Source organism: Oncorhynchus kisutch, unplaced genomic scaffold (assembly GCF_002021735.2).
Source record: "Oncorhynchus kisutch isolate 150728-3 unplaced genomic scaffold, Okis_V2 Okis07a-Okis12b_hom, whole genome shotgun sequence".
NCBI lineage: Eukaryota > Metazoa > Chordata > Actinopteri > Salmoniformes > Salmonidae > Oncorhynchus > Oncorhynchus kisutch.
Genome location: NW_022261984.1, coordinates 9,903,504 through 9,930,723, shown reverse-complemented (window position 1 = coordinate 9,930,723; position 27,220 = coordinate 9,903,504). Strand labels below are relative to the sequence as shown.

The following is a 27,220-nucleotide window of genomic DNA, read 5'->3' as shown; positions in this document are numbered from 1 at the left end:
AATGGCTGGAACGGAGTAGTTGGAACGGAGTCAAACACTTGATCCGTTCCATTCATTCCCTTCCAGCCAATACAATGAGCCAGTCCTCCTATAGCTCCTCCCACCAGCCTCCACATTCATTCCCTTCCAGCCAATACAATGAGCCAGTCCTCCTATAGCTCCTCCCACCAGCCTCCACCGCATTCTATACATTCATTCCCTTCCAGCCAATACAATGAGCCAGTCCTCCTATAGCTCCTCCCACCAGCCTCCACCGCATTCTATACATTCATTCCCTTCCAGCCAATACAATGAGCCAGTCCTCTCTCTTTATGTTGAAGTGTCTCCATTATTAGTCCATGTATTATAATCATCTGTTCTTTCTTTGTAGTTTCAAACACTTTACTAAAAGGGGACATATTTTTTCACAAGTCAACTTGGTTTATTGTTGTAGTTTGTTTTCTTTTAGATGTATAAATGTCTCATGATGTTGATATTGATTTACGATGCAGATTGTTATGTTGTGCCTTCAGAAAATATTCACACTCCTTTACTTATAAAATGGGATAAATAAAAAAATTTTTTTTTTATTTTGTCAATGATCTACACAAAATACTCAACCCTCTGAGTCAATACATGTTTGGATCACATTTGTCAGCAATTACAGCTGTGCCTTCTGGGTAAATCTAGAAGAGCTTTCCACACCTGGATTGTGCAACATTTGCCCACTATTAACAAAATTTAACCAAAATTCTTCAAACTGTCTAATTAGTTATTGATCATTACTAGACAATCTTTTTCAAGTCTTGCCATAGATTTTCGAGCAGATTTAAGTCCAAACTGTAACTCGGCCACTCAGGAACATTCACTGTTTTCTTGGTAAGCACCTTGTGTTGTAGGTTATTATCCTGATGAAAGTTGAATCGTAACCCAGTGTTGGTGGAAAGCAGACCATGTTTCCCTCTAGGATTTTGCCTGTGCTTTGCTCCATTTCGTGATTTTTTTTTTTCCTGAAAAACTCCCCAGTCCTTAACGATTACAAGCATACCCATAACATGATGCAGCCAGGATATTGTTAGTAGTATATAGATGTTATTGATTATGATGTTGCAAGTAGTATATAGATAATTATGATATTGATTATGATGTTAGTAGTATATAGATAATGTTATTCTCTTATGATCTGTGGGTTACAGAGAAGTACATCGTACATGTCTGATATACAATAGATTGTGTGTGTATGCTGTGTGCATATGAAATAATCAAATCATACAACCAATCAGTAAATAAATATTGTATTTAGAGTCAAAAAGTCTCCCATCTGAAAAAGTACCAAGTGTTGTTGTCCATTACATAAATAGTTTCATCTCATCTGTCTGTTGGTTGTGTTTTTTTAATAAACTCTTTGATAACAGTTGATGTTGTATTTTCAGTTAGAGTAGTAGTCCCTTTTCATTCCCTTCCTCTCTTCCTCCTCCTCCTCCTCCACACACAGTCCTAGATCGCCACGTCGGAGACAGAGATGAAACGAACTGCTCCAAAGCCCAAGCAAAGGAGAAACAAACCCTCTGTATCTTCCACTTCAATGTTTCAACAGGTGCGACAAAATGGCGTCCAGTCGACTTGGTGTCCCCCAAGGCTCGGTGCTAGGCCCGTAAGGTTTCTCCAACCGTAACGCAGCTCACATGTCATTGGCCAGCTCCTCGGTCTCTGTGGAGACGTCGCCATTGGCGATCTCGGTGTTCTCCTCGTACCCCGTGGGCATGAAGTCTTGCGTGTACGGGAAGAGCCTGTGACACTCCGCACGGTAAGACTCCGCACGCTCCTTTGACTCGCCCAATCCTCCATTCCGAAGCGCCTCTAGTACCTCTGTGCAGATCTGATTGGAGGACGGGGAGCGAGAAAGGCATTATAGGTCAATTATGTAATCAATGTTTTAGTTATCGTTTCTGCATTTCTGTTCTGCTGTTTTTACATTGAAAAAGTCAGAAAATGGAATAACAAATAATGTCATCAAAAGAAGGATTCACGACAGAAAAACTCTGCCTTGTTAAATAGGATATGAAAATGTCTGGTTGTTGGCCAGCAACATAAATTAACAACCCAACCCACTAGACGACAGCAACGTAACAACCCAACCCACTAGACGACAGCAACGTAACAACCCAACCCACTAGACGACAGCAACGTAAATTAACAACCCAACCCACTAGACGACAGCAACGTAAATTAACAACCCAACCCACTAGACGACAGCAACGTAAATTAACAACCCAACCCACTAGACGACAGCAACGTAAATTAACAACCCAACCCACTAGACGACAGCAACGTAAATTAACAACCCAACCCACTAGACGACAGCAACGTAAATTAACAACCCAACCCACTAGACGACAGCAACGTAAATTAACAACCCAACCCACTAGACGACAGCAACGTAAATTAACAACCCAACCCACTAGACGACAGCAACGTAAATTAACAACCCAACCCACTAGACGACAGCAACGTAAATTAACAACCCAACCCACTAGACGACAGCAACCTAAATTAACAACCCAACCCACTAGACGACAGCAACGTAAATTAACAACCCAACCCACTAGACGACAGCAACGTAAATTAACAACCCAACCCACTAGACGACAGCAACGTAAATTAACAACCCAACCCACTAGACGACAGCAACGTAAATTAACAACCCAACCCACTAGACGACAGCAACGTAAATTAACAACCCAACCCACTAGACGACAGCAACGTAAATTAACAACCCAACCCACTAGACGACAGCAACGTAAATTAACAACCCAACCCACTAGACGACAGCAACGTAAATTAACAACCCAACCCACTAGACGACAGCAACGTAACAACCCAACCCACTAGACGACAGCAACGTAAATTAACAACCCAACCCACTAGACAGCAACGTAACAACCCAACCCACTAGACGACAGCAACGTAAATTAACAACCCAACCCACTAGACGACAGCAACGTAACAACCCAACCCACTAGACGACAGCAACGTAACAACCCAACCCACTAGACGACAGCAACGTAAATTAACAACCCAACCCACTAGACGACAGCAACGTAAATTAACAACCCAACCCACTAGACGACAGCAACGTAAATTAACAACCCAACCCACTAGACGACAGCAACGTAAATTAACAACCCAACCCACTAGACGACAGCAACGTAAATTAACAACCCAACGTAAATTAACAACCCAACCCACTAGACGACAGCAACGTAAATTAACAACCCAACCCACTAGACGACAGCAACGTAAATTAACAACCCAACCCAACCCACTAGACGACAGCAACGTAACAACCCAACCCACTAGACGACAGCAACGTAAATTAACAACCCAACCCACTAGACAGCAACGTAAATTAACAACCCAACCCACTAGACGACAGCAACGTAACAACCCAACCCACTAGACGACAGCAACGTAAATTAACAACCCAACCCACTAGACGACAGCAACGTAAATTAACAACCCAACCCACTAGACGACAGCAACGTAAATTAACAACCCAACCCACTAGACGACAGCAACGTAAATTAACAACCCAACCCACTAGACGACAGCAACGTAAATTAACAACCCAACCCACTAGACGACAGCAACGTAAATTAACAACCCAACCCACTAGACGACAGCAACGTAAATTAACAACCCAACCCACTAGACGACAGCAACGTAAATTAACAACCCAACCCACTAGACGACAGCAACGTAACAACCCAACCCACTAGACGACAGCAACGTAACAACCCAACCCACTAGACGACAGCAACTTAACAACCCAACCCACTAGACGACAGCAACGTAACAACCCAACCCACTAGACGACAGCAACATAACAACCCAACCCACTAGACGACAGCAAAACAATGTATGTATTTTGACAGATTGCCATTCACACAAACACATACCGTGATACTCCTGTTGCTGAGTGACTGATCTAGTGAGGTGGCCAGCTCCACGGCTTTGGTTTCTGTAGAAGAGTCCAGAAACACCATCATTTTGGCCACTGCAGGAGAAGAGAGAGGAAAGAAGAGAGAGAGGAAGGAGGAAGAGTGAGGCCTGGGGCAAGTTCAGCAGGAGAAGAGAGGGGGAAGAAGAGAGAGAGGAAGGAGGAAGAGTGAGGCCTGGGGCGAGTTCAGCAGGAGAAGAGAGGGGGAAGAAGAGAGAGAGGAAGGAGGAAGAGTGAGGCCTGGGGCGAGTTCAGCAGGAGAAGAGAGGAAGAAGAGAGAGAGGAAGGAGGAAGAGTGAGGCCTGGGGCGAGTTCAGCAGGAGAAGAGAGGGGGAAGAAGAGAGAGAGGAAGGAGGAAGAGTCAGGCCTGGGGCGAGTTCAGCAGGAGAAGAGAGGAAGAAGAGAGAGAGGAAGGAGGAAGAGTGAGGCCTGGGGCGAGTTCAGCAGGAGAAGAGAGGGGGAAGAAGAGAGAGAGGAAGGAGGAAGAGTCAGGCCTGGGGCGAGTTCAGCAGGACACAAAACGTTTTGGAACATTCAGATAGAAATATGTTACGTAGAACAAACATGCAGAACAACGAATCTTGTTGTTTTTATCTGCAACAGAGTGCCCCCCCGCCTCCCTGCCACTCTGTGTGGTACAGAGTCAGAGTGTCTCTCCTACCTGCTACTCTGTGTGGTACAGAGTCAGAGTGTCTCTCCTACCTGCTACTCTGTGTGGTACAGAGTCAGAGTGTCTCTCCTACCTGCTACTCTGTGTGGTACAGAGTCAGAGTGTCTCTCCTACCTGCTACTCTGGGGACAGCACATTTACACTGTTATACAAGCTGTACACTCACTACTTTACATTGTAGCAAAGTGTCATTTCTTCAGTGTTGTCACATGAAAAGATATACTCAAATATTTACAAAAATGTGAGGGGTGTCCTCACTTGTGATATACTGTATCTACTGTCATTTAAGCTTTAAAACGGCTAAGTTCTCTCTACCTGAATGGCAAAATGTGTAGAATTGCAGGAAATTTGCATGAAAACTGCTAAATGCTCGCTACAATTTCAAGAGGTGAGTCTTTAAAAATGGTCCTTCCCAGGGCCGAGACTCGGTTCATCCGAACATGCACTGCTGATGTCATAGTAGAATTCCTTGTACGCTATTTTTCATCTCACTGTATTCTGATTACGGGGGAACCCAGAACACAACAATTATGAGCGTCTAATGTAGGGTTTATGTAGCGTACCAGGCTTCAGGGCCTTCTCCAGACCGTGGTAGTACGACCAGTTATAACAGTGTTATGTAGGGTTTATGTAGTGTACCAGGCTTCAGGGCCTTCACCAGACCGTGGTAGTAGGACCAGTTCTCAGGGTTTCTCTCCTGTAGACCGCTGTAGCTTCATCCAGACGATCCAGGTTCAAAAACAACTCTCCTACAGGGGGAATACACTGTTACTGATCTCTGTGTTCCAGGTGTGAGTGACAGACAGAGACGGTGAGAGGATTCAGTCTTGGTTTCTTTGTGGATCCAAATAAAGAAATCAAATGTGTGTGATGGCTGCAAACACACACACACACACCTCGTGGCTCCTCGATGGCCAGTTTGTCACAGATCTGTTTCTTGTAGGTGGTGAGGTGGTCCAGAGCCTCCCTGTAGAGTCCAGCCTCCCTCAGGACCTGGTTCTGGTACAGCAGCTCACTGTACTCACAGTTCACCTTGTCTGGAGAAGTCTAGGAGAGAGAGGTTATAACAGGGTTATGTAGTGTCTATGGTTCTGGTACAGCAGCAGCTCACTGTACTCACAGTTCACCTTGTCTGGAGATGTCTAGGGGAGAGAGGTTATAACAGGGTTATGTAGTATTATGTCGTGTCTATGGTTCTGGTACAGCAGCAGCTCACTGTACTCATAGTCCACAGTGTCTGGAGAAGTCTAGGAGAGGTTATAACAGGGTTATGTAGTGTCTATAGTTCTGGTACAGCAGCAGCTCACTGTACTCACAGTTCACCTGGTCTGGAAACGTCTAGGAGAGAGAGGTTATAACAGGGTAAAAACAGAGTTATGTAGTGTTATAACAGGGTTACGTAATGTTATGTAGTGTCTATGGTTCAGATAGAGCAGCAGCTTACTGTACACATGGAGGGGTGAAACAGAAAGAGAGAGAGAGGGAAAGTGAGAGAGATGGAGAAAGAGAGGGGTGGAGAGGGAGAGACAAGTATAAAATCCTTCAACTTCACAGGCTTCATCATGTACATGTTTACATAGAGCACCACTTCAGTAGAACCACATGCTGGGTGGGACAAAGGCAGGAAGCAGGTTGGTCTTATCAGGAAGCCCAGTGAGCACGCTCTATTGCGTTCGTGACAGACACGCCACACAGATTTACATCACCTGACTATACTGTGTCGTACCTTCACCTAGCTTTACTGTGTCGTACCGTCACCTAGCTTTACTGTGTCGCACCGTCAGCTAGCTTTACTGTGTCGCACCGTCAGATAGCTTTACTGTGTCGCACCGTCACCTAGCTTTACTGTGTCGTACCGTCACCTAGCTTTACTGTGTCGCACCGTCACCTAGCTTTACTGTGTCGCACCGTCACCTAGCTTTACTGTGTCGCACCGTCACCTAGCTTTACTGTGTCGCACCGTCACCTAGCTTTACTGTGTCGTACCGTCAGCTAGCTTTACTGTGTCGTACCGTCACCTAGCTTTACTGTGTCGCACCGTCACCTAGCTTTACTGTGTCGCACCGTCACCTAGCTTTACTGTGTCGTACCGTCAGCTAGCTTTACTGTGTCGTACCGTCACCTAGCTTTACTGTGTCGTACCGTCAGCTAGCTTTACTGTGTCGTACCGTCAGCTAGCTTTACTGTGTCGCACAGTCAGCTAGCTTTACTGTGTCGCACCGTCAGCTAGCTTTACTGTGTCGTACCGTCAGCTAGCTTTACTGTGTCGTACCGTCAGCTAGCTTTACTGTGTCGCACCGTTAGCTAGCTTTACTGTGTCGTACCGTTAGCTAGCTTTACTGTGTCGTACCGTCACCTAGCTTTACTGTGTCGCACCGTCACCTAGCTTTACTGTGTCGCACCGTCACCTAGCTTTACTGTGTCGTACCGTCAGCTAGCTTTACTGTGTCGTACCGTCACCTAGCTTTACTGTGTCGTACCGTCAGCTAGCTTTACTGTGTCGTACCGTCAGCTAGCTTTACTGTGTCGCACAGTCAGCTAGCTTTACTGTGTCGCACCGTCAGCTAGCTTTACTGTGTCGTACCGTCAGCTAGCTTTACTGTGTCGTACCGTCAGCTAGCTTTACTGTGTCGCACCGTTAGCTAGCTTTACTGTGTCGTACCGTTAGCTAGCTTTACTGTGTCGTACCGTCAGCTAGCTTTACTGTGTCGTACCGTCACCTAGCTTTACTGTGTCGTACCGTCAGCTAGCTTTACTGTGTCGTACCGTCAGCTAGCTTTACTGTGTCGCACAGTCAGCTAGCTTTACTGTGTCGCACCGTCAGCTAGCTTTACTGTGTCGTACCGTCAGCTAGCTTTACTGTGTCGTACCGTCAGCTAGCTTTACTGTGTCGCACCGTTAGCTAGCTTTACTGTGTCGTACCGTTAGCTAGCTTTACTGTGTCGTACCGTTAGCTAGCTTTACTGTAACTCAGACCGTAAACTGATGAGGGAAAACACTTTGTTGTGATTGGTAGTCATACATTATGTTCTCAAAGCTCCTACTGTTGCACTAGAGCAGTGGTTTCCTCTCCTCGTCTCCTTTCCTTCCTCTCTATTGATAAGATAGAACTGAACTGATCAATCAAATACTGTACCTGGTACAGACATGCCGCATATAACTTCCACCTTTACTACGTTCACATCGTTGTTGTAAAATATAATGCTTTCTCAATGACTTACCTGGTTAAATAAAGCCTAAATGAATAAATAAATGGTTTTCAGAAACAAGGAGAGGAAGACATTTTGGATTAGTGGTGTGAACACAGTGTGTACCAAGGACAGACTGATTCAGCCCATAGGTTGGCTTGTCTCTGGACATACCGTACCGGTTGTGTTTTCCTGAACTCCTCTACTATCTTGGCAGCCATCTCGTAGTCCTCTAGGAGGCGATGGCATATCCGATCCATGAAGCCCTCTGGGCTGGCCGCAGCAACTGGTACCCTACAGGGGGACAAGGAGAAGTTAGCCATTAGCTTAGCATAGTGCGCTAGTCTCTCATAGGGAAACAATGAGAGAGGGGCTAGCAAGTTAGCGGTTAGCTTAGCATCAAGTTCCTTTAACTTAAAATGTATTCTTCTTTGCTCCCTTCCGTGAAGTAACCTGATCTCACCAATGAGAAAACAAAGGCAGCGACAACAAAAAAAGAGAGAGCAAGAGTAGTTGACAGAGGAGGAAGTCGATTTTTGTTTCTGCTGAGTCATGTTGACAATGCTAGAATATGCTGACACTAACTGACTTTCCCAGTTAAATAAATACTAGAGACATGTGCTGTTTTAAATGAGTTAAGTCTGCTAATATGGCCTACTGCTAACAGGACAACTGATAGCAACAACAGTCTAGTAGTAGTTTAAATAAATAATAATATGGCCTTATGCTAACAGGACAACTGATAGCAACAACAGTCTAGTAGTAGTTTAAATAAATAATAATATGGCCTACTGCTAACAGGACAACTGATAGCAACAACAGTCTAGTAGTAGTTTAAATAAATAATAATATGGCCTTATGCTAACAGGACAACTGATAGCAACAACAGTCTAGTAGTAGTTTAAATAAAACATCTACTCGTGCACATTAATTTTGTAAACGTTCAATTGATCTTTATCATGATAATTCTGTAAATGTGTTGTGAAATTGATTGTTGAGTATGTGTGTTGTGGTGTGTCTGTTGTGGTGTGTGTGCTGACTGGAGGCTGGGTCTAGCCTGTGTGTGTGTGTGCTGACTGGAGGCTGGGTCTAGCCTGTGTGTATAGTGGTGTGTGTGTATAGTGGTGTGTGTGTGTGTGTGTGTGTGTGTGTATAGTGGTGTGTGTGCTGACTGGAGGCTGGGTCTAGCCTGTGTGTGTAGTGGTGTGTGTGTGTGCTGACTGGAGGCTGGGTCTAGCATGTGTGTATAGTGGTGTGTGTGTGTATAGTGGTGTGTGTGCTGACTGGAGGCTGGGTCTAGCATGTGTGTATAGTGGTGTGTGTGTGCTGACTGGAGGCTTGGTCTAGCCTGTGTGTATAGTGGTGTGTGTGTGTATGTGTATAGTGGTGTGTGTGTGTGTATATATATGTGTGTGTGCTGACTAGAGGCTGGGTCTAGCCTGAGATAACACATATCAGTGCAGGGCCTTATCTGCTGGAAATGTCAGCACAGATTTCACTCATGCGTGTGTGTGTGGGTGAGCCAGTCATGGCCCTGTTTTAGAGAGACAAGGGCAGGGCTCTGCTACTTAATGTCAAACGGGTGAGAGAGTGTGTGAGTGTGTGTGTGTGTGGTGAAACAGAGAGAGAGACAGAGAGAGCAAGCATCCTTGCAGAAGCAGGTAACCAATAAGAATGATAGACAACAGACTGACGACACAGTCAATTCAAAACCTATTGTGTAGCCTGACTAGTGAACTATTTCACCGACACTCATAACTACAAAATGGCTGACAACACAAGAACGGGTGCGTTATTAAACCAATGTTACATACTCGTGTTGTAAAAACACCTCTCAAGAGCTCAAATTTGGGACATTAACGTTCAAAATATTCCTAGAATAACTGACAAGTAACGGAATATCTTAACCAGACAAGATGATTTTGATCAGCATGTCTTTGCTAGTTACCTTTGCTTTGAAGTAACCACCTCAAAGTATTGAGTTGGAATTGCAGTATTTTATAGTCCACTATGGGGTAGCCAATCATCCTCCAGGAGAGCCTTAAAGGGGCAGTGTTGTATCGTCCACTATGGGGTAGCCAATCATCCTCCAGGAGAGCCTTAAAGGGGCAGTGTTGTATCGTCCACTATGGGGTAGCCAATCATCCTCCAGGAGAGCCTTAAAGGGGCAGTGTTGTATCGTCCACTATGGGGTAGCCAATCATCCTCCAGGAGAGCCTTAAAGGGGCAGTGTTGTATTTTGAGACAGGCTCGACTATGCAGAGAAGCCAATAGACAAGAGGATAGACTACATTTCAGTCTGATTCTCTACAGTTGTAATAACAATGCATTTTTATTTTGGTAACATATAATGAGGTAAAAATGGTTTTACAGACGTTTTCTGACACACTTGACGGCATCCCGTTTCAGTCACACATCCACAGACTACATCCCAGGCGTGTTTTTAACAGGTTACAGACATGGAGGTCGTTGCGGAGGCCTCGTCTGACCAGGTTGTAAGCCTCCTCCTCCTTCCCCAGACAGTTCAGGGTTAAACCCTTCATCACCAGGGTCTCTGCAGGGTGGGGGAGACAACGAGAGGTCATCGTCAGGGTCTCTGCAGGGTGGGGTGGGGGAGGGGGTGACAACGAGAGGTCATTGTCAGGGTCTCTGCAGGGTGGGGGAGACAACGAGAGGTCTCTGCAGGGTGGGGGTGGGGGAGACAACGAGAGGTCATCGTCAGGGTCTCTGCAGGGAGGGGGAGGGGGAGACAACGAGAGGCTTTATAAAGGGGTCTACATCTCATCCATCTATCCCTCCCATGTTCTGTGAACTTGGGGTTGGACAGGATCTGCTTGCAGAACTGGAGTCCGTTTCTGTGCTGCTTGTGTTCGTAACGTCGCTGGGGAGAGAAAGAGAGAGAACAGTTGATCTTCAGGTGTTTTGAATGGCTGAAAGCCTGCATGTACCTCCCAGACAGAGACAATGACTCAGAGAGGCCGTGACAACGTGGTCTGCATGTACCTCCCACGCCGGAGACAATGACTCAGAGAGGCCGTGACAACATGGCCTGCATGTACCTCCCACGCCAGAGACAATGACTCAGAGAGGCCGTGACAACATGGTCTGCATGTACCTCCCACGCCAGAGACAATGACTCAGAGAGGCCGTGACAACGTGGTTTGTGCAAGTCAAGATCTGTCACGGTAGAAAAACATCCTTTATTCATTTACCTCAGAAAAGCTGTCTTACCAAGAGGGAAGTGGGACAAGTGTTGACAAAAAGACGCTGATATGAAAACCACCTTCAACCCCAGAACGACACCTTCAACCCCAGAACGACACCTTCAACCCCAGAACCGACACCTTCAACCCCCGTACCGACACCTTCAACCCCCGTACCGACACCTTCAACCCCAGAACGACACCTTCAACCCCCGCAACGACACCCTCAACCCCAGAACGACACCCTCAACCCCCGTACCTGACACCTTCAACCCCCGTACCTGCCAGTTTGTCACAGATCTGTTTCTTGTAGGTGGTGAGGTGGTCCAGAGCCTCCCTGTAGAGTCCAGCCTCCCTCAGGACCTGGTTCTGGTACAGCAGCTCACTGTACTCACAGTTCACCTTGTCTGGAGAAGTCTAGGAGAGAGAGGTTATAACAGGGTTATGTAGTGTCTATGGTTCTGGTACAGCAGCAGCTCACTGTACTCACAGTTCACCTTGTCTGGAGATGTCTAGGGGAGAGAGGTTATAACAGGGTTATGTAGTATTATGTCGTGTCTATGGTTCTGGTACAGCAGCAGCTCACTGTACTCATAGTCCACAGTGTCTGGAGAAGTCTAGGAGAGGTTATAACAGGGTTATGTAGTGTCTATAGTTCTGGTACAGCAGCAGCTCACTGTACTCACAGTTCACCTGGTCTGGAAACGTCTAGGAGAGAGAGGTTATAACAGGGTAAAAACAGAGTTATGTAGTGTTATAACAGGGTTACGTAATGTTATGTAGTGTCTATGGTTCAGATAGAGCAGCAGCTTACTGTACACATGGAGGGGTGAAACAGAAAGAGAGAGAGAGGGAAAGTGAGAGAGATGGAGAAAGAGAGGGGTGGAGAGGGAGAGACAAGTATAAAATCCTTCAACTTCACAGGCTTCATCATGTACATGTTTACATAGAGCACCACTTCAGTAGAACCACATGCTGGGTGGGACAAAGGCAGGAAGCAGGTTGGTCTTATCAGGAAGCCCAGTGAGCACGCTCTATTGCGTTCGTGACAGACACGCCACACAGATTTACATCACCTGACTATACTGTGTCGTACCTTCACCTAGCTTTACTGTGTCGTACCGTCACCTAGCTTTACTGTGTCGCACCGTCAGCTAGCTTTACTGTGTCGCACCGTCAGATAGCTTTACTGTGTCGCACCGTCAGATAGCTTTACTGTGTCGTACCGTCACCTAGCTTTACTGTGTCGCACCGTCACCTAGCTTTACTGTGTCGCACCGTCACCTAGCTTTACTGTGTCGCACCGTCACCTAGCTTTACTGTGTCGCACCGTCACCTAGCTTTACTGTGTCGTACCGTCAGCTAGCTTTACTGTGTCGTACCGTCACCTAGCTTTACTGTGTCGCACCGTCACCTAGCTTTACTGTGTCGCACCGTCACCTAGCTTTACTGTGTCGTACCGTCAGCTAGCTTTACTGTGTCGTACCGTCACCTAGCTTTACTGTGTCGTACCGTCAGCTAGCTTTACTGTGTCGTACCGTCAGCTAGCTTTACTGTGTCGCACAGTCAGCTAGCTTTACTGTGTCGCACCGTCAGCTAGCTTTACTGTGTCGTACCGTCAGCTAGCTTTACTGTGTCGTACCGTCAGCTAGCTTTACTGTGTCGCACCGTTAGCTAGCTTTACTGTGTCGTACCGTTAGCTAGCTTTACTGTGTCGTACCGTCACCTAGCTTTACTGTGTCGCACCGTCACCTAGCTTTACTGTGTCGCACCGTCACCTAGCTTTACTGTGTCGTACCGTCAGCTAGCTTTACTGTGTCGTACCGTCACCTAGCTTTACTGTGTCGTACCGTCAGCTAGCTTTACTGTGTCGTACCGTCAGCTAGCTTTACTGTGTCGCACAGTCAGCTAGCTTTACTGTGTCGCACCGTCAGCTAGCTTTACTGTGTCGTACCGTCAGCTAGCTTTACTGTGTCGTACCGTCAGCTAGCTTTACTGTGTCGCACCGTTAGCTAGCTTTACTGTGTCGTACCGTTAGCTAGCTTTACTGTGTCGTACCGTCAGCTAGCTTTACTGTGTCGTACCGTCACCTAGCTTTACTGTGTCGTACCGTCAGCTAGCTTTACTGTGTCGTACCGTCAGCTAGCTTTACTGTGTCGCACAGTCAGCTAGCTTTACTGTGTCGCACCGTCAGCTAGCTTTACTGTGTCGTACCGTCAGCTAGCTTTACTGTGTCGTACCGTCAGCTAGCTTTACTGTGTCGCACCGTTAGCTAGCTTTACTGTGTCGTACCGTTAGCTAGCTTTACTGTGTCGTACCGTTAGCTAGCTTTACTGTAACTCAGACCGTAAACTGATGAGGGAAAACACTTTGTTGTGATTGGTAGTCATACATTATGTTCTCAAAGCTCCTACTGTTGCACTAGAGCAGTGGTTTCCTCTCCTCGTCTCCTTTCCTTCCTCTCTATTGATAAGATAGAACTGAACTGATCAATCAAATACTGTACCTGGTACAGACATGCCGCATATAACTTCCACCTTTACTACGTTCACATCGTTGTTGTAAAATATAATGCTTTCTCAATGACTTACCTGGTTAAATAAAGCCTAAATGAATAAATAAATGGTTTTCAGAAACAAGGAGAGGAAGACATTTTGGATTAGTGGTGTGAACACAGTGTGTACCAAGGACAGACTGATTCAGCCCATAGGTTGGCTTGTCTCTGGACATACCGTACCGGTTGTGTTTTCCTGAACTCCTCTACTATCTTGGCAGCCATCTCGTAGTCCTCTAGGAGGCGATGGCATATCCGATCCATGAAGCCCTCTGGGCTGGCCGCAGCAACTGGTACCCTACAGGGGGACAAGGAGAAGTTAGCCATTAGCTTAGCATAGTGCGCTAGTCTCTCATAGGGAAACAATGAGAGAGGGGCTAGCAAGTTAGCGGTTAGCTTAGCATCAAGTTCCTTTAACTTAAAATGTATTCTTCTTTGCTCCCTTCCGTGAAGTAACCTGATCTCACCAATGAGAAAACAAAGGCAGCGACAACAAAAAAAGAGAGAGCAAGAGTAGTTGACAGAGGAGGAAGTCGATTTTTGTTTCTGCTGAGTCATGTTGACAATGCTAGAATATGCTGACACTAACTGACTTTCCCAGTTAAATAAATACTAGAGACATGTGCTGTTTTAAATGAGTTAAGTCTGCTAATATGGCCTACTGCTAACAGGACAACTGATAGCAACAACAGTCTAGTAGTAGTTTAAATAAATAATAATATGGCCTTATGCTAACAGGACAACTGATAGCAACAACAGTCTAGTAGTAGTTTAAATAAATAATAATATGGCCTACTGCTAACAGGACAACTGATAGCAACAACAGTCTAGTAGTAGTTTAAATAAATAATAATATGGCCTTATGCTAACAGGACAACTGATAGCAACAACAGTCTAGTAGTAGTTTAAATAAAACATCTACTCGTGCACATTAATTTTGTAAACGTTCAATTGATCTTTATCATGATAATTCTGTAAATGTGTTGTGAAATTGATTGTTGAGTATGTGTGTTGTGGTGTGTCTGTTGTGGTGTGTGTGCTGACTGGAGGCTGGGTCTAGCCTGTGTGTGTGTGTGCTGACTGGAGGCTGGGTCTAGCCTGTGTGTATAGTGGTGTGTGTGTATAGTGGTGTGTGTGTGTGTGTGTGTGTGTGTGTATAGTGGTGTGTGTGCTGACTGGAGGCTGGGTCTAGCCTGTGTGTGTAGTGGTGTGTGTGTGTGCTGACTGGAGGCTGGGTCTAGCATGTGTGTATAGTGGTGTGTGTGTGTATAGTGGTGTGTGTGCTGACTGGAGGCTGGGTCTAGCATGTGTGTATAGTGGTGTGTGTGTGCTGACTGGAGGCTTGGTCTAGCCTGTGTGTATAGTGGTGTGTGTGTGTATGTGTATAGTGGTGTGTGTGTGTGTATATATATGTGTGTGTGCTGACTAGAGGCTGGGTCTAGCCTGAGATAACACATATCAGTGCAGGGCCTTATCTGCTGGAAATGTCAGCACAGATTTCACTCATGCGTGTGTGTGTGGGTGAGCCAGTCATGGCCCTGTTTTAGAGAGACAAGGGCAGGGCTCTGCTACTTAATGTCAAACGGGTGAGAGAGTGTGTGAGTGTGTGTGTGTGTGGTGAAACAGAGAGAGAGACAGAGAGAGCAAGCATCCTTGCAGAAGCAGGTAACCAATAAGAATGATAGACAACAGACTGACGACACAGTCAATTCAAAACCTATTGTGTAGCCTGACTAGTGAACTATTTCACCGACACTCATAACTACAAAATGGCTGACAACACAAGAACGGGTGCGTTATTAAACCAATGTTACATACTCGTGTTGTAAAAACACCTCTCAAGAGCTCAAATTTGGGACATTAACGTTCAAAATATTCCTAGAATAACTGACAAGTAACGGAATATCTTAACCAGACAAGATGATTTTGATCAGCATGTCTTTGCTAGTTACCTTTGCTTTGAAGTAACCACCTCAAAGTATTGAGTTGGAATTGCAGTATTTTATAGTCCACTATGGGGTAGCCAATCATCCTCCAGGAGAGCCTTAAAGGGGCAGTGTTGTATCGTCCACTATGGGGTAGCCAATCATCCTCCAGGAGAGCCTTAAAGGGGCAGTGTTGTATCGTCCACTATGGGGTAGCCAATCATCCTCCAGGAGAGCCTTAAAGGGGCAGTGTTGTATCGTCCACTATGGGGTAGCCAATCATCCTCCAGGAGAGCCTTAAAGGGGCAGTGTTGTATTTTGAGACAGGCTCGACTATGCAGAGAAGCCAATAGACAAGAGGATAGACTACATTTCAGTCTGATTCTCTACAGTTGTAATAACAATGCATTTTTATTTTGGTAACATATAATGAGGTAAAAATGGTTTTACAGACGTTTTCTGACACACTTGACGGCATCCCGTTTCAGTCACACATCCACAGACTACATCCCAGGCGTGTTTTTAACAGGTTACAGACATGGAGGTCGTTGCGGAGGCCTCGTCTGACCAGGTTGTAAGCCTCCTCCTCCTTCCCCAGACAGTTCAGGGTTAAACCCTTCATCACCAGGGTCTCTGCAGGGTGGGGGAGACAACGAGAGGTCATCGTCAGGGTCTCTGCAGGGTGGGGTGGGGGAGGGGGTGACAACGAGAGGTCATTGTCAGGGTCTCTGCAGGGTGGGGGAGACAACGAGAGGTCTCTGCAGGGTGGGGGTGGGGGAGACAACGAGAGGTCATCGTCAGGGTCTCTGCAGGGAGGGGGAGGGGGAGACAACGAGAGGCTTTATAAAGGGGTCTACATCTCATCCATCTATCCCTCCCATGTTCTGTGAACTTGGGGTTGGACAGGATCTGCTTGCAGAACTGGAGTCCGTTTCTGTGCTGCTTGTGTTCGTAACGTCGCTGGGGAGAGAAAGAGAGAGAACAGTTGATCTTCAGGTGTTTTGAATGGCTGAAAGCCTGCATGTACCTCCCAGACAGAGACAATGACTCAGAGAGGCCGTGACAACGTGGTCTGCATGTACCTCCCACGCCGGAGACAATGACTCAGAGAGGCCGTGACAACATGGCCTGCATGTACCTCCCACGCCAGAGACAATGACTCAGAGAGGCCGTGACAACATGGTCTGCATGTACCTCCCACGCCAGAGACAATGACTCAGAGAGGCCGTGACAACGTGGTTTGTGCAAGTCAAGATCTGTCACGGTAGAAAAACATCCTTTATTCATTTACCTCAGAAAAGCTGTCTTACCAAGAGGGAAGTGGGACAAGTGTTGACAAAAAGACGCTGATATGAAAACCACCTTCAACCCCAGAACGACACCTTCAACCCCAGAACGACACCTTCAACCCCAGAACCGACACCTTCAACCCCCGTACCGACACCTTCAACCCCCGTACCGACACCTTCAACCCCAGAACGACACCTTCAACCCCCGCAACGACACCCTCAACCCCAGAACGACACCCTCAACCCCAGGACGACACCTTCAACCCCCGTACCTGACACCTTCAACCCCCGTACCTGACACCTTCAACCCCCGTACCTGACACCTTCAACCCCCGTACCTGACACCTTCAACCCCCGTACCTGACACCTTCAACCCCCGTACCTGACACCTTCAACCCCCGCACCTGACACCTTCAACCCCCGCCTTCAACCCCCGCACCTGACACCTTCAACCCCCGCACCTGACACCTTCAACCCCCGCACCTGACACCTTCAACCCCCGCACCTGACACCTTCAACCCCCGCACCTGACACCTTCAACCCCCGTACCTGACACCTTCAACCCCCGTACCTGACACCTTCAACCCCCGTACCTGATACCTTCAACCCCGTACCGACACCTTCAACCCCCGTACCGACACCTTCAACCCCAGAACGACACCTTCAACCCCGTACCGACACCTTCAACCCCGTACCGACACCTTCAACCCCGTACCGACACCTTCAACCCCGTACCGACACCTTCAACCCCGTACCGACACCTTCAACCCCGTACCGACACCTTCAACCCCGTACCGACCAATTCAACCCCGCAATGACACCTTCAACGCCGTACCGACACCTTCAACCCCGTACCTGACACCTTCAACCCCAGAACCGACACCTTCAACCCCCGTACCGACACCTTCAACCCCAGAACGACACCTTCAACCCCCGTACCGACACCTTCAACCCCGCAACGACACCTTCAACCCCGTACCGACACCCTCAACCCCAGAACGACACCCTCAACCCCAGAACGACACCTTCAACCCCCGTACCTGACACCTTCAACCCCCGTACCTGACACCTTCAACCCCCGTACCTGACACCTTCAACCCCCGTACCTGACACCTTCAACCCCCGTACCTGACACCTTCAACCCCCGTACCTGACACCTTCAACCCCCGTACCTGACTCCTTCAACCCCCGTACCTGACACCTTCAAACCCCGTACCGACACCTTCAACCCCGTACCGACAACTTCAACCCCGTACCGACAACTTCAACCCCGTACCGACACCTTCAACCCCAGAACGACACCTTCAACCCCAGAACGACACCTTCAACCCCCGTACCGACACCTTCAACCCCAGAACGACACCTTCAACCCCGTACCGACACCTTCAACCCCGTACCGACACCTTCAACCCCGTACCGACACCTTCAACCCCGTACCGACACCTTCAACCCCGTACCGACACCTTCAACCCCGCAACGACACCTTCAACCCCGCAACGACACCTTCAACCCCGCAACGACACCTTCAACCCCGCAACGACACCTTCAACCCCGTACCGACACCTTCAACCCCAGAACGACACCTTCAACCCCCGTACCGACACCTTCAACCCCGTACCGACACCTTCAACCCCGCAACGACACCTTCAACCCCGCAACGACACCTTCAACCCCGCAACGACACCTTCAACCCCAGAACCGACACCTTCAACCCCCGTACCGACACCTTCAACCCCAGAACGACACCTTCAACCCCCGTACCGACACCTTCAACCCCGCAACGACACCTTCAACCCCGTACCGACACCCTCAACCCCAGAACGACACCCTCAACCCCAGAACGACACCTTCAACCCCAGAACCTGACACCTTCAACCCCCGTACCTGACACCTTCAACCCCCGTACCTGACACCTTCAACCCCCGTACCTGACACCTTCAACCCCCGTACCTGACACCTTCAACCCCCGTACCTGACACCTTCAACCCCCGTACCTGACTCCTTCAACCCCCGTACCTGACACCTTCAAACCCCGTACCGACACCTTCAACCCCGTACCGACAACTTCAACCCCGTACCGACAACTTCAACCCCGTACCGACACCTTCAACCCCAGAACGACACCTTCAACCCCAGAACGACACCTTCAACCCCCGTACCGACACCTTCAACCCCAGAACGACACCTTCAACCCCGTACCGACACCTTCAACCCCGTACCGACACCTTCAACCCCGTACCGACACCTTCAACCCCGTACCGACACCTTCAACCCCGCAACGACACCTTCAACCCCGCAACGACACCTTCAACCCCGCAACGACACCTTCAACCCCGCAACGACACCTTCAACCCCGCAACGACACCTTCAACCCCGTACCGACACCTTCAACCCCGTACCGACACCTTCAACCCCGCACCTTCAACCCCGTACAGACACCTTCAACCCCGTACAGACACCTTCAACCCCGTACAGACACCTTCAACTCCGTACCGACACCTTCAACCCCGTACCGACACCTTCAACCCCCGCACCGACACCTTCAACCCCCGCACCTGGCACTTTCAACCCCCGCACCTGACACCTTCAACCCCCGTACCTGACACCTTCAACCCCCGTACCTGACACCTTCAACCCCCGTACCTGATACCTTCAACCCCGTACCGACACCTTCAACCCCCGTACCGACACCTTCAACCCCAGAACGACACCTTCAACCCCGTACCGACACCTTCAACCCCGTACCGACACCTTCAACCCCGTACCGACACCTTCAACCCCGTACCGACACCTTCAACCCCGTACCGACACCTTCAACCCCGTACCGACACCTTCAACCCCGTACCGACCAATTCAACCCCGCAACGACACCTTCAACGCCGTACCGACACCTTCAACCCCGTACCGACACCTTCAACCCCGTACAGACACCTTCAACTCCGTACCGACACCTTCAACCCCGTACCGACACCTTCAACCCCCGCACCTGACACCTTCAACCCCCGCACCTGACACCTTCAACCCCCGCACCTGACACCTTCAACCCCGTACCGACACCTTCAACCCCCGTAACTGACACCTTCAACCCCAGAACGACACCTTCAACCCCAGAACGACACCTTCAACACCGTACCGACACCTTCAACCCCCGTAACGACACCTTCAACCCCCGTAACGACACCTTCAACCCCCGTAACGACACCTTCAACCCCCGTAACGACACCTTCAACCCCAGAACGACACCTTCAACCCCAGAACGACACCTTCAACCCCAGAACGACACCTTCAACCCCAGAACGACACCTTCAACCCCAGAACGTTACCTTCAACCCCAGAACGACACCTTCAACCCCAGAACGACACCTTCAACCCCAGAACGACACCTTCAACCCCAGAACGTCACCTTCAACCCCAGAACGACACCTTCAACCCTGTACATGTGACTATTACACTCATTTATAATCTCATCCATTATGCTGCTACTGCAGACTGGCCACTCGTGTGTGTGTGTGTGTGTGTGTGTGTGTGTGTGTGTGTGTGTGTGTGTGTGTGTCAGAGTCTAAAACACAGCTAAATTACCACCGCTTTCCTCTCAAATAGAAGCTATATTTAGCATCACGCTGTGTTGCTTAATCGCTACAGGGGAGAAGAGGGAGGGAGAGCAGACTGTGAGCTACTAGCAGAGAGAGGGTGGAAGAACGAGGGAGGCAGGGAGGAGATGGAGGGAGAGAGGGAGGGAGAGCAGACTGAGCTACTAGCAGAGAGAGGGTGGAAGAACGAGGGAGGGAGGGAGGGAGGGAGGAGGGAGGGAGAGCAGACTGTGAGCTACTAGCAGAGAGAGGGTGGAAGAACGAGGGAGGCAGGGAGGAGGGAGAGGGAGGGAGAGCAGACTGAGCTACTAGCAGAGAGAGGGTGGAAGAACGAGGGAGGCAGGGAGGAGATGGAGGGGGAGAGAAAGGGGGATTAACAGATGGCACTTCTGTGGATGTCCTCTTAATATCACTAATGGTGACGACACTGAAGCTTTTCACATATTCTGCTCACATTAGCTAAGATCAAAGTAGAAGAGGCCACACACGCTTCACTGAGAAGTTGCACTCTTTAGTACACTCTTTGATTGACTGAATCTAAACTAATCACCTACCACAAGCTAAGAGACAGGATTCTACCAAGAAACTGTAGACGCATTGAGCAGTGAACGACAGGCCGCCTCCGCCGTCAGACCAGGCCGCCTCCGCCGTCAGACCAGGCCGCCTCCGCCGTCAGACCAGGCCGCCTCCGCCGTCAGACCAGGCCGCCTCCGCCGTCAGACCAGGCCGCCTCCGCCGTCAGACCTGGTGTTGAGATGAAGTAGTCAGTCAGTGAACTGATTATCCAATTTGAGCTCCTAAAAATATGTTGAGGCGACATTCCAGAATGATGCTGTCTGTCAGGTCTTAATAGTGGGCTTAGCATCTAACAGTAACCAACGTGCTGTCAAACAGCATGTCTGGGTCAGTGGATTAAAGCATGTTAGTCGCTAGGCCTTAGCCTGGGTGTCAGTCAGGTTCTGCTCTCTTTAGCTCCACAATGACAATAGGGAGAAGGCAAAAGCACAAACCAATCAGGGACCAGGCTAGCTAGACCTGTCTCTGGGCCCGTATCTGGGCCTAGTAGTAGTCTATAGTAACACAGACTGAGACAGACACCATGATGTGTCTAGACCTGTATCTGGGCCCGTAGCTGGGCCTGTCTCTGGGCCTGTCTCTGGGCCCAGTAGTAGTAGTAGTCTATAGTAACACAGACAGACAGACACCATGATGTGTCTAGACCTGTATCTGGGCCTGTATCTGGGCCCAGTATTAGTAGTAGTAGTAGTAGTCTAATAGTAAAACAGACTGAGAGACACCATGATGTGTCTAGACCTGTCTCTGGGCCCGGAGCTGGGCCTGTATCTGGGCCTAGTAGTAGTAGTCTATAGTAAAACAGACTGAGAGACACCATGATGTGTCAGGACACATTTGGATCCAGACTTCCCTTGTAGCTTTAACGTAAGGTTAGTAACCCAAGGCAACGCTTATCTGATGTCTTCAACACTTAGCCTGCCGAATCCCTAAAATAACTCTGCCCACGGTGCTGTGCCGGTACAGAGCAGGGTGAGAGACAGGCAGAGACAACACTGTGCTGTGGTGGTACAGAGCAGAGCAGGGTGATAGACAGGCAGAGACAACACTGTGCTGCGGCTGGGGATCACTGCACACACTCACAGTATACCCACAAACTACTAGCTTAGACTCCTGGACTCTTTACTTTAACACTGTTCAACCACATATCCTCCTCTCTCCCTCCATACATATCCCTTCACAGAATCCTCCTCTCACCCTCCATACAGTCCTAGTCTCCTCCCTCCATAAAGTCCTAGTCTCCTCCCTCCATACAGTCCTAGTCTTCTCCCTCCATACAGTCCTAGTCTTCTCCCTCCATACAGTCCTAGTCTTCTCCCTCCATACAGTCCTAGTCTTCTCCCTCCATACAGTCCTAGTCTCCTCCCTCCATACAGTCCTAGTCTCCTCCCTCCATACAGTCCTAGTCTTCTCCCTCCATACAGTCCTAGTCTTCTCCCTCCATACAGTCCTAGTCTTCTCCCTCCATACAGTCCTAGTCTTCTCCCTCCATACAGTCCTAGTCTTCTCCCTCCATACAGTCCTAGTCTTCTCCCTCCATACAGTCCTATTCTTCTCCCTCCATACAGTCCTAGTCTTCTCCCTCCATACAGTCCTAGTCTTCTCCCTCCATACAGTCCTAGTCTTCTCCCTCCATACAGTCCTAGTCTTCTCCCTCCATACAGTCCTAGTCTTCTCTCTCTCCAAGTCTTGAGGATTCTTCTCCAGCCCTGTTCTAATACACCTAATCAGCTGCTGATCAGGACCACGAATAGGCCTAGATGCATCAGGTGTGTTTTAGTACAGTGCTGGGCTGTAACAAAGACCTGCACTGTGCCGACCCAGTAGCTCTCCGGGAGGGTTTGGCCAAAGAGATAGCCTGGGTTCTGATTCTATGTACGGTGGGTTAGCCAGACATCTCTTGCACATGGTGATGAGTTGAATGACCTGGTGACAGGTGTTAAGCATAGCAGGAAGCCACCAGGCTCAGACCAGGAAGTACTTCTTTGACTTGTGTGTGTTTCACAGTAAACCCCACTCTAGTGCAGGGAGGGGCAACTTGATGGGGGGGCTCACAAAAAACCTTAACTCATCATGAGGGCAGTTGCTCCTGGGTACTAGTACCCACATCCAACCCCCAGCCGCTTGACAGTGGAGAGAAATGATTTAGGTTTTAAAGTTAATTTGGCACAAATCTACACATTTTGCCATGGGGGTGTAGATTAAATGTTGCTGTTTTAAAGCAAGTTTGGTGCAATTCTACACATTTTGTGATGAGACAGAGGGAAGATTTTGCAATATTACACATTTTGCCACAGGGTGGAGAGACATGTTTGTGGTTTTTAATATGATATCATAGTCAGACTGACTAACAAAATCAATGGGAAACTCCCCTGGCCAGTAATTCGACCATGATACTGAGGTTAGCTAGCTGGCCACTAAACACATTTAGCAACCTACATTTGTTTTTGCTTACAAGGGCTAACTGACTGACTACCAGTGACTGACATTACAAGAGAAACTGCTGATGCACAACCACATTTTGACATGGCACCTTGTGTGTTCTACTATTGTGTGAACAATAGTGTTCTGCTACACCAATAGAACAATAGTGTTCTGCTACACCCATAGAACAATAGTGTTCTGCTACACCCATAGAACAATAGTGTTCTGCTACACCCATAGAACAATAGTGTTCTGCTACACCCATAGAACAATAGTGTTCTGCTACACCAATAGAACAATAGTGTTCTGCTACACCAATAGAACAATAGTGTTCTGCTACACCAATAGAACAATAGTGTTCTGCTACACCAATAGAACAATAGTGTTCTGCTACACCAATAGAACAATAGTGTTCTGCTACACCAATAGAACAATAGTGTTCTGCTACACCAATAGAACAATAGTGTTCTGCTACACCAATAGAACAATAGTGTTCTGCTACACCAATAGAACAATAGTGTTCTGCTATACCAATAGAACAATAGTGTTCTATTATACTAATAGAACAATAGTGTTCTATTATACTAATAGAACAATAGTGTTCTATTATACTAATAGAACAATAGTGTTCTACTATACTAATAGAACAATAGTGTTCTGCTATACTAATAGAACAATAGTGTTCTGCTACACCAATAGAACAATAGTGTTCTGCAACACCAATAGAACAATAGTGTTCTGCTATACTACTAGAACAATAGTGTTCTACTATACTACTAGAACAATAGTGTTCTACTATACTACTAGAACAATAGTGTTCTACTATACTAATAGAACAATAGTGTTCTACTATACTAATAGAACAATAGTGTTCTACTATACTAATAGAACAATAGTGTTCTACTATACTAATAGAACAATAGTGTTCTACTATACTAATAGAACAATAGTGTTCTACTATACTAATAGAACAATAGTGTTCTACTATTCTACCTGGCAACAGTAAGTTGAGACCCCCTGAGTTCCCTGAAAACAAAAGCATTTGCTATTAGGTACGTAGCTGAAAAACAAACCCGTTCCAGGATCTACACTGAGAAAGACAAACTGACCACACCATACAAACCCCTGTTCCAGGATCTACACTGAGGAAGACAAACTGACCACACCATACAAACCCCTGTTCCAGGATCTACACTGAGAAAGACAACCTGACCACACCATACATACATCCTATAACATGCTACTGGCAAAGGGCTGATCAGTATGTACTACCAGACATCAGTTAGCGACAGGGATTACATGTGTCCCACCAAACAGAAACATCACAACACTGGTGTGTCAAAAAAACAAAAGAGAATTTCTGCTTTGACAGTTTTTCCCAGGAAGAGTTGAGTTCAGGACAGGCCTAGATGAGCAGCTAACTCTCATTCTGCAAGATAACTAGCTACATTCTCTAACTAGTAACTAGTTGGCACAACTTCACAAACACAGCCATATTAGCTAGAAACCACAAAAGCAGCACCAAACATGTTAGCCATATTAGCTAGAAACCACAAAAGCAGCACCAAACATATTAGCCATATTAGCTAGAAACCACAAAAGCAGCACCAAACATGTTAGCCAAGTTAGCTAGAAACCACAAAAGCAGCACCAAACATGTTAGCCAAGTTAGCTAGAAACCACAAAAGCAGCACCAAACATGTTAGCCAAGTTAGCTAGAAACCACAAAAGCAGCACCAAACATGTTAGCCAAGTTAGCTAGAAACCACAAAAGCAGCACCAAACATGTTAGCCAAGTTAGCTAGAAACCACAAAAGCAGCACCAAACATGTTAGCCATATTAGCTAGAAACCACAAAAGCAGCACCAAACATGTTAGCAAAGTTAGCTAGAAACCACAAAAGCAGCACCAAACATGTTAGCTAGAAACCACAAAAGCAGCACCAAACATGTTAGCTAGAAACCACAAAAGCAGCACCAAACATGTTAGCTAGAAACCACAAAAGCAGCACCAAACATGTTAGCTGTCTGGAATTGCTGACACGGGACAATGCTTTATTGTTTGTATGGAAAGCTTATGTATGACTATTTAGACAACAAATATAGTTAGTCATCTAGATAAAAAACAGCTCTGATGTGGTTTTACTTAGCTACCTAGCTAGTTACTTAGCTAGATATCTCCAGTTAACTAACTAGTTAACGTAGTTACAGTAGCTGAGACAACTTGCTACTAACTAACTCCATTTGAAGATGACAGTTTTGTTCCTAAGTAACTGTAAAATTTGACGTTTTTTTTTACCGGGTCACAACTCACACTACTTGTCATCCAAAATGTAATAACAAATCAAACCAAGACAAACGTTACCAGAGAGTTGTTTTTGGGGGGTTAGAAACGGGTCTTGGGGAACATTTCATGACGGTAACGACAAGTTGTTTAGCAGACCTTTGGTTTCCTGGTAGTTGGTAAACTAACCCGTTAGTGATTAAACTGCTGTGTCTAACTACTATGTGTTTTAGAAACAACACCCGTCCACATAACAAACAGCCCCACAAGGGTCTGACTGGCAGCCTGCGTTTGACCTCTGCCTTTATTCAAATCGAAGATTGCAGACAACCGGTTTATTACTAAACAGGCGTGGACGAGTGCAGGTTGTATTGGTGCGGATGGAGGAACCGGGCACCGGGCAATGAATATGAAGGTGCCGGTGGCTCCTTCAACAATTGATAGTTACAGTTGCAAAACAAATAAAAAATAAATACAACAATAATCAACTCACCAAAAGTCTTTTTTGGAGGGTGTCTTCTTGCGGCGGTAGGGTTCATGCCGGCATGTTGCGGATGCAATTTCAATTCCTGTCGTATTCAGCACATGTAAACGAAGAGCGGTTCAGCTAAATGATTCTCTCTCTCCGAGTCACTCTCCGCTCGATTGCTCTTGTTTTCGGCCTCTCCTCTCTCACGTGATCGCAGACAGAAAGGAAAGGGTATACCCCCCTCCCTCATCCTGTTTGCCTCCCTGACATTTTCAATAACTTGACACACGAGGGCGCCATAGCGGTACAAAACCAGAAAAACCTTACCCTTGCACCCGTGAACTGATGGGAGAAACCATCAGACTGTACTGAGTGCATGAGAACTGAGCAAGCTACTTGACCAGAAGTTTGTTTGAGTTTAGAGAGAAGAGGAAGTGGAAAAGAGAGAAAAACTGACAACAAAAAAAACAAAGAGCGAGAGAAGAAATGTGTGTGTATGCTCAGCTGATTGAGTAGCCTGTGTGTGTGTGAGTGAGTACTTATGTCTGTGTGTGTGTCTGTGTGCTTGAAAAAAATGAAAGCGATATTGTGTTATTTATTGTGCTGTGCAGAGGGCTAGTCACATCTCCCGTGTTCCATAGTGTTATCTGGTGGCCTCCTCCTCCTCTACAGCTCACACGGAGGCTTCTGCATTAATCACACTGCTACTTATACAGACAGGACTCTATACACACACTCTGTCTTCCTCCTCTTGTAGTCTTTCTCTACTGTCCCTCTTCTCTCCCTCTTGTCTCTCTCCTGAAGAGCTCTTTCTCTTTTCTCTCTCCTGAAGAGCTCTTTCTCTTTTCTCTCTCCTGAAGAGCTCTTTCTCTTTTCTCTCTCCTGAAGAGCTCTTTCTCTCGTCTCTCTCCTGAAGAGCTCTTTCTCTTTTCTCTCTCCTGAAGAGCTCTTTCTCTTTTCTCTCTCCTGAAGAGCTCTTTCTCTTGTCTCTCTCCTGAAGAGCTCTGTCTCTTTTCTCTCTCCTGAAGAGCTCTTTCTCTTTTCTCTCTCCTGAAGAGCTCTTTCTCTTTTCT

At 47.4% G+C, this 27,220-nt stretch overlaps 1 protein-coding gene and 1 pseudogene across 1 annotated transcript; both read right to left on the bottom strand.

Annotated features, from left to right (window-relative positions):
* Positions 1-1,258: 1,258 nt before the first annotated feature.
* On the bottom strand, positions 1,259-10,626 carry LOC116360073 (N-alpha-acetyltransferase 15, NatA auxiliary subunit-like; annotated as a pseudogene).
* Positions 10,273-26,356, bottom strand: LOC116360126 (N-alpha-acetyltransferase 15, NatA auxiliary subunit-like). Its single transcript, XM_031814794.1, has 5 exons — positions 26,172-26,356; positions 20,953-21,142; positions 13,778-13,892; positions 11,322-11,457; positions 10,273-10,718 (listed from the first exon to the last, which is right to left on the bottom strand). The coding sequence occupies exons 2-5, from the start codon at positions 20,994-20,996 to the stop codon at positions 10,627-10,629; spliced, it is 387 nt and encodes a 128-aa protein (XP_031670654.1). The 5' UTR covers positions 20,997-21,142; positions 26,172-26,356; the 3' UTR covers positions 10,273-10,626.
* Between the last annotated feature and the right edge of the window lie 864 nt (positions 26,357-27,220).

Coding starts and splice junctions, on each gene's coding strand:
- LOC116360126 (XM_031814794.1), bottom strand. CDS start 20,996: ATGCGTCTACAGTTTCTTGGTAGAATCCTGTCTCTTAGCTTGTG. Junction 11,458..13,777: donor AGTTCAGGAAAACACAACCG/GTACGGTATGTC, acceptor TCTCTCTCCTAG/ACTTCTCCAGACAAGGTGAA. Junction 10,719..11,321: donor GATCTGTGACAAACTGGCAG/GTACGGGGGTTG, acceptor TTCTCTCCCCAG/CGACGTTACGAACACAAGCA.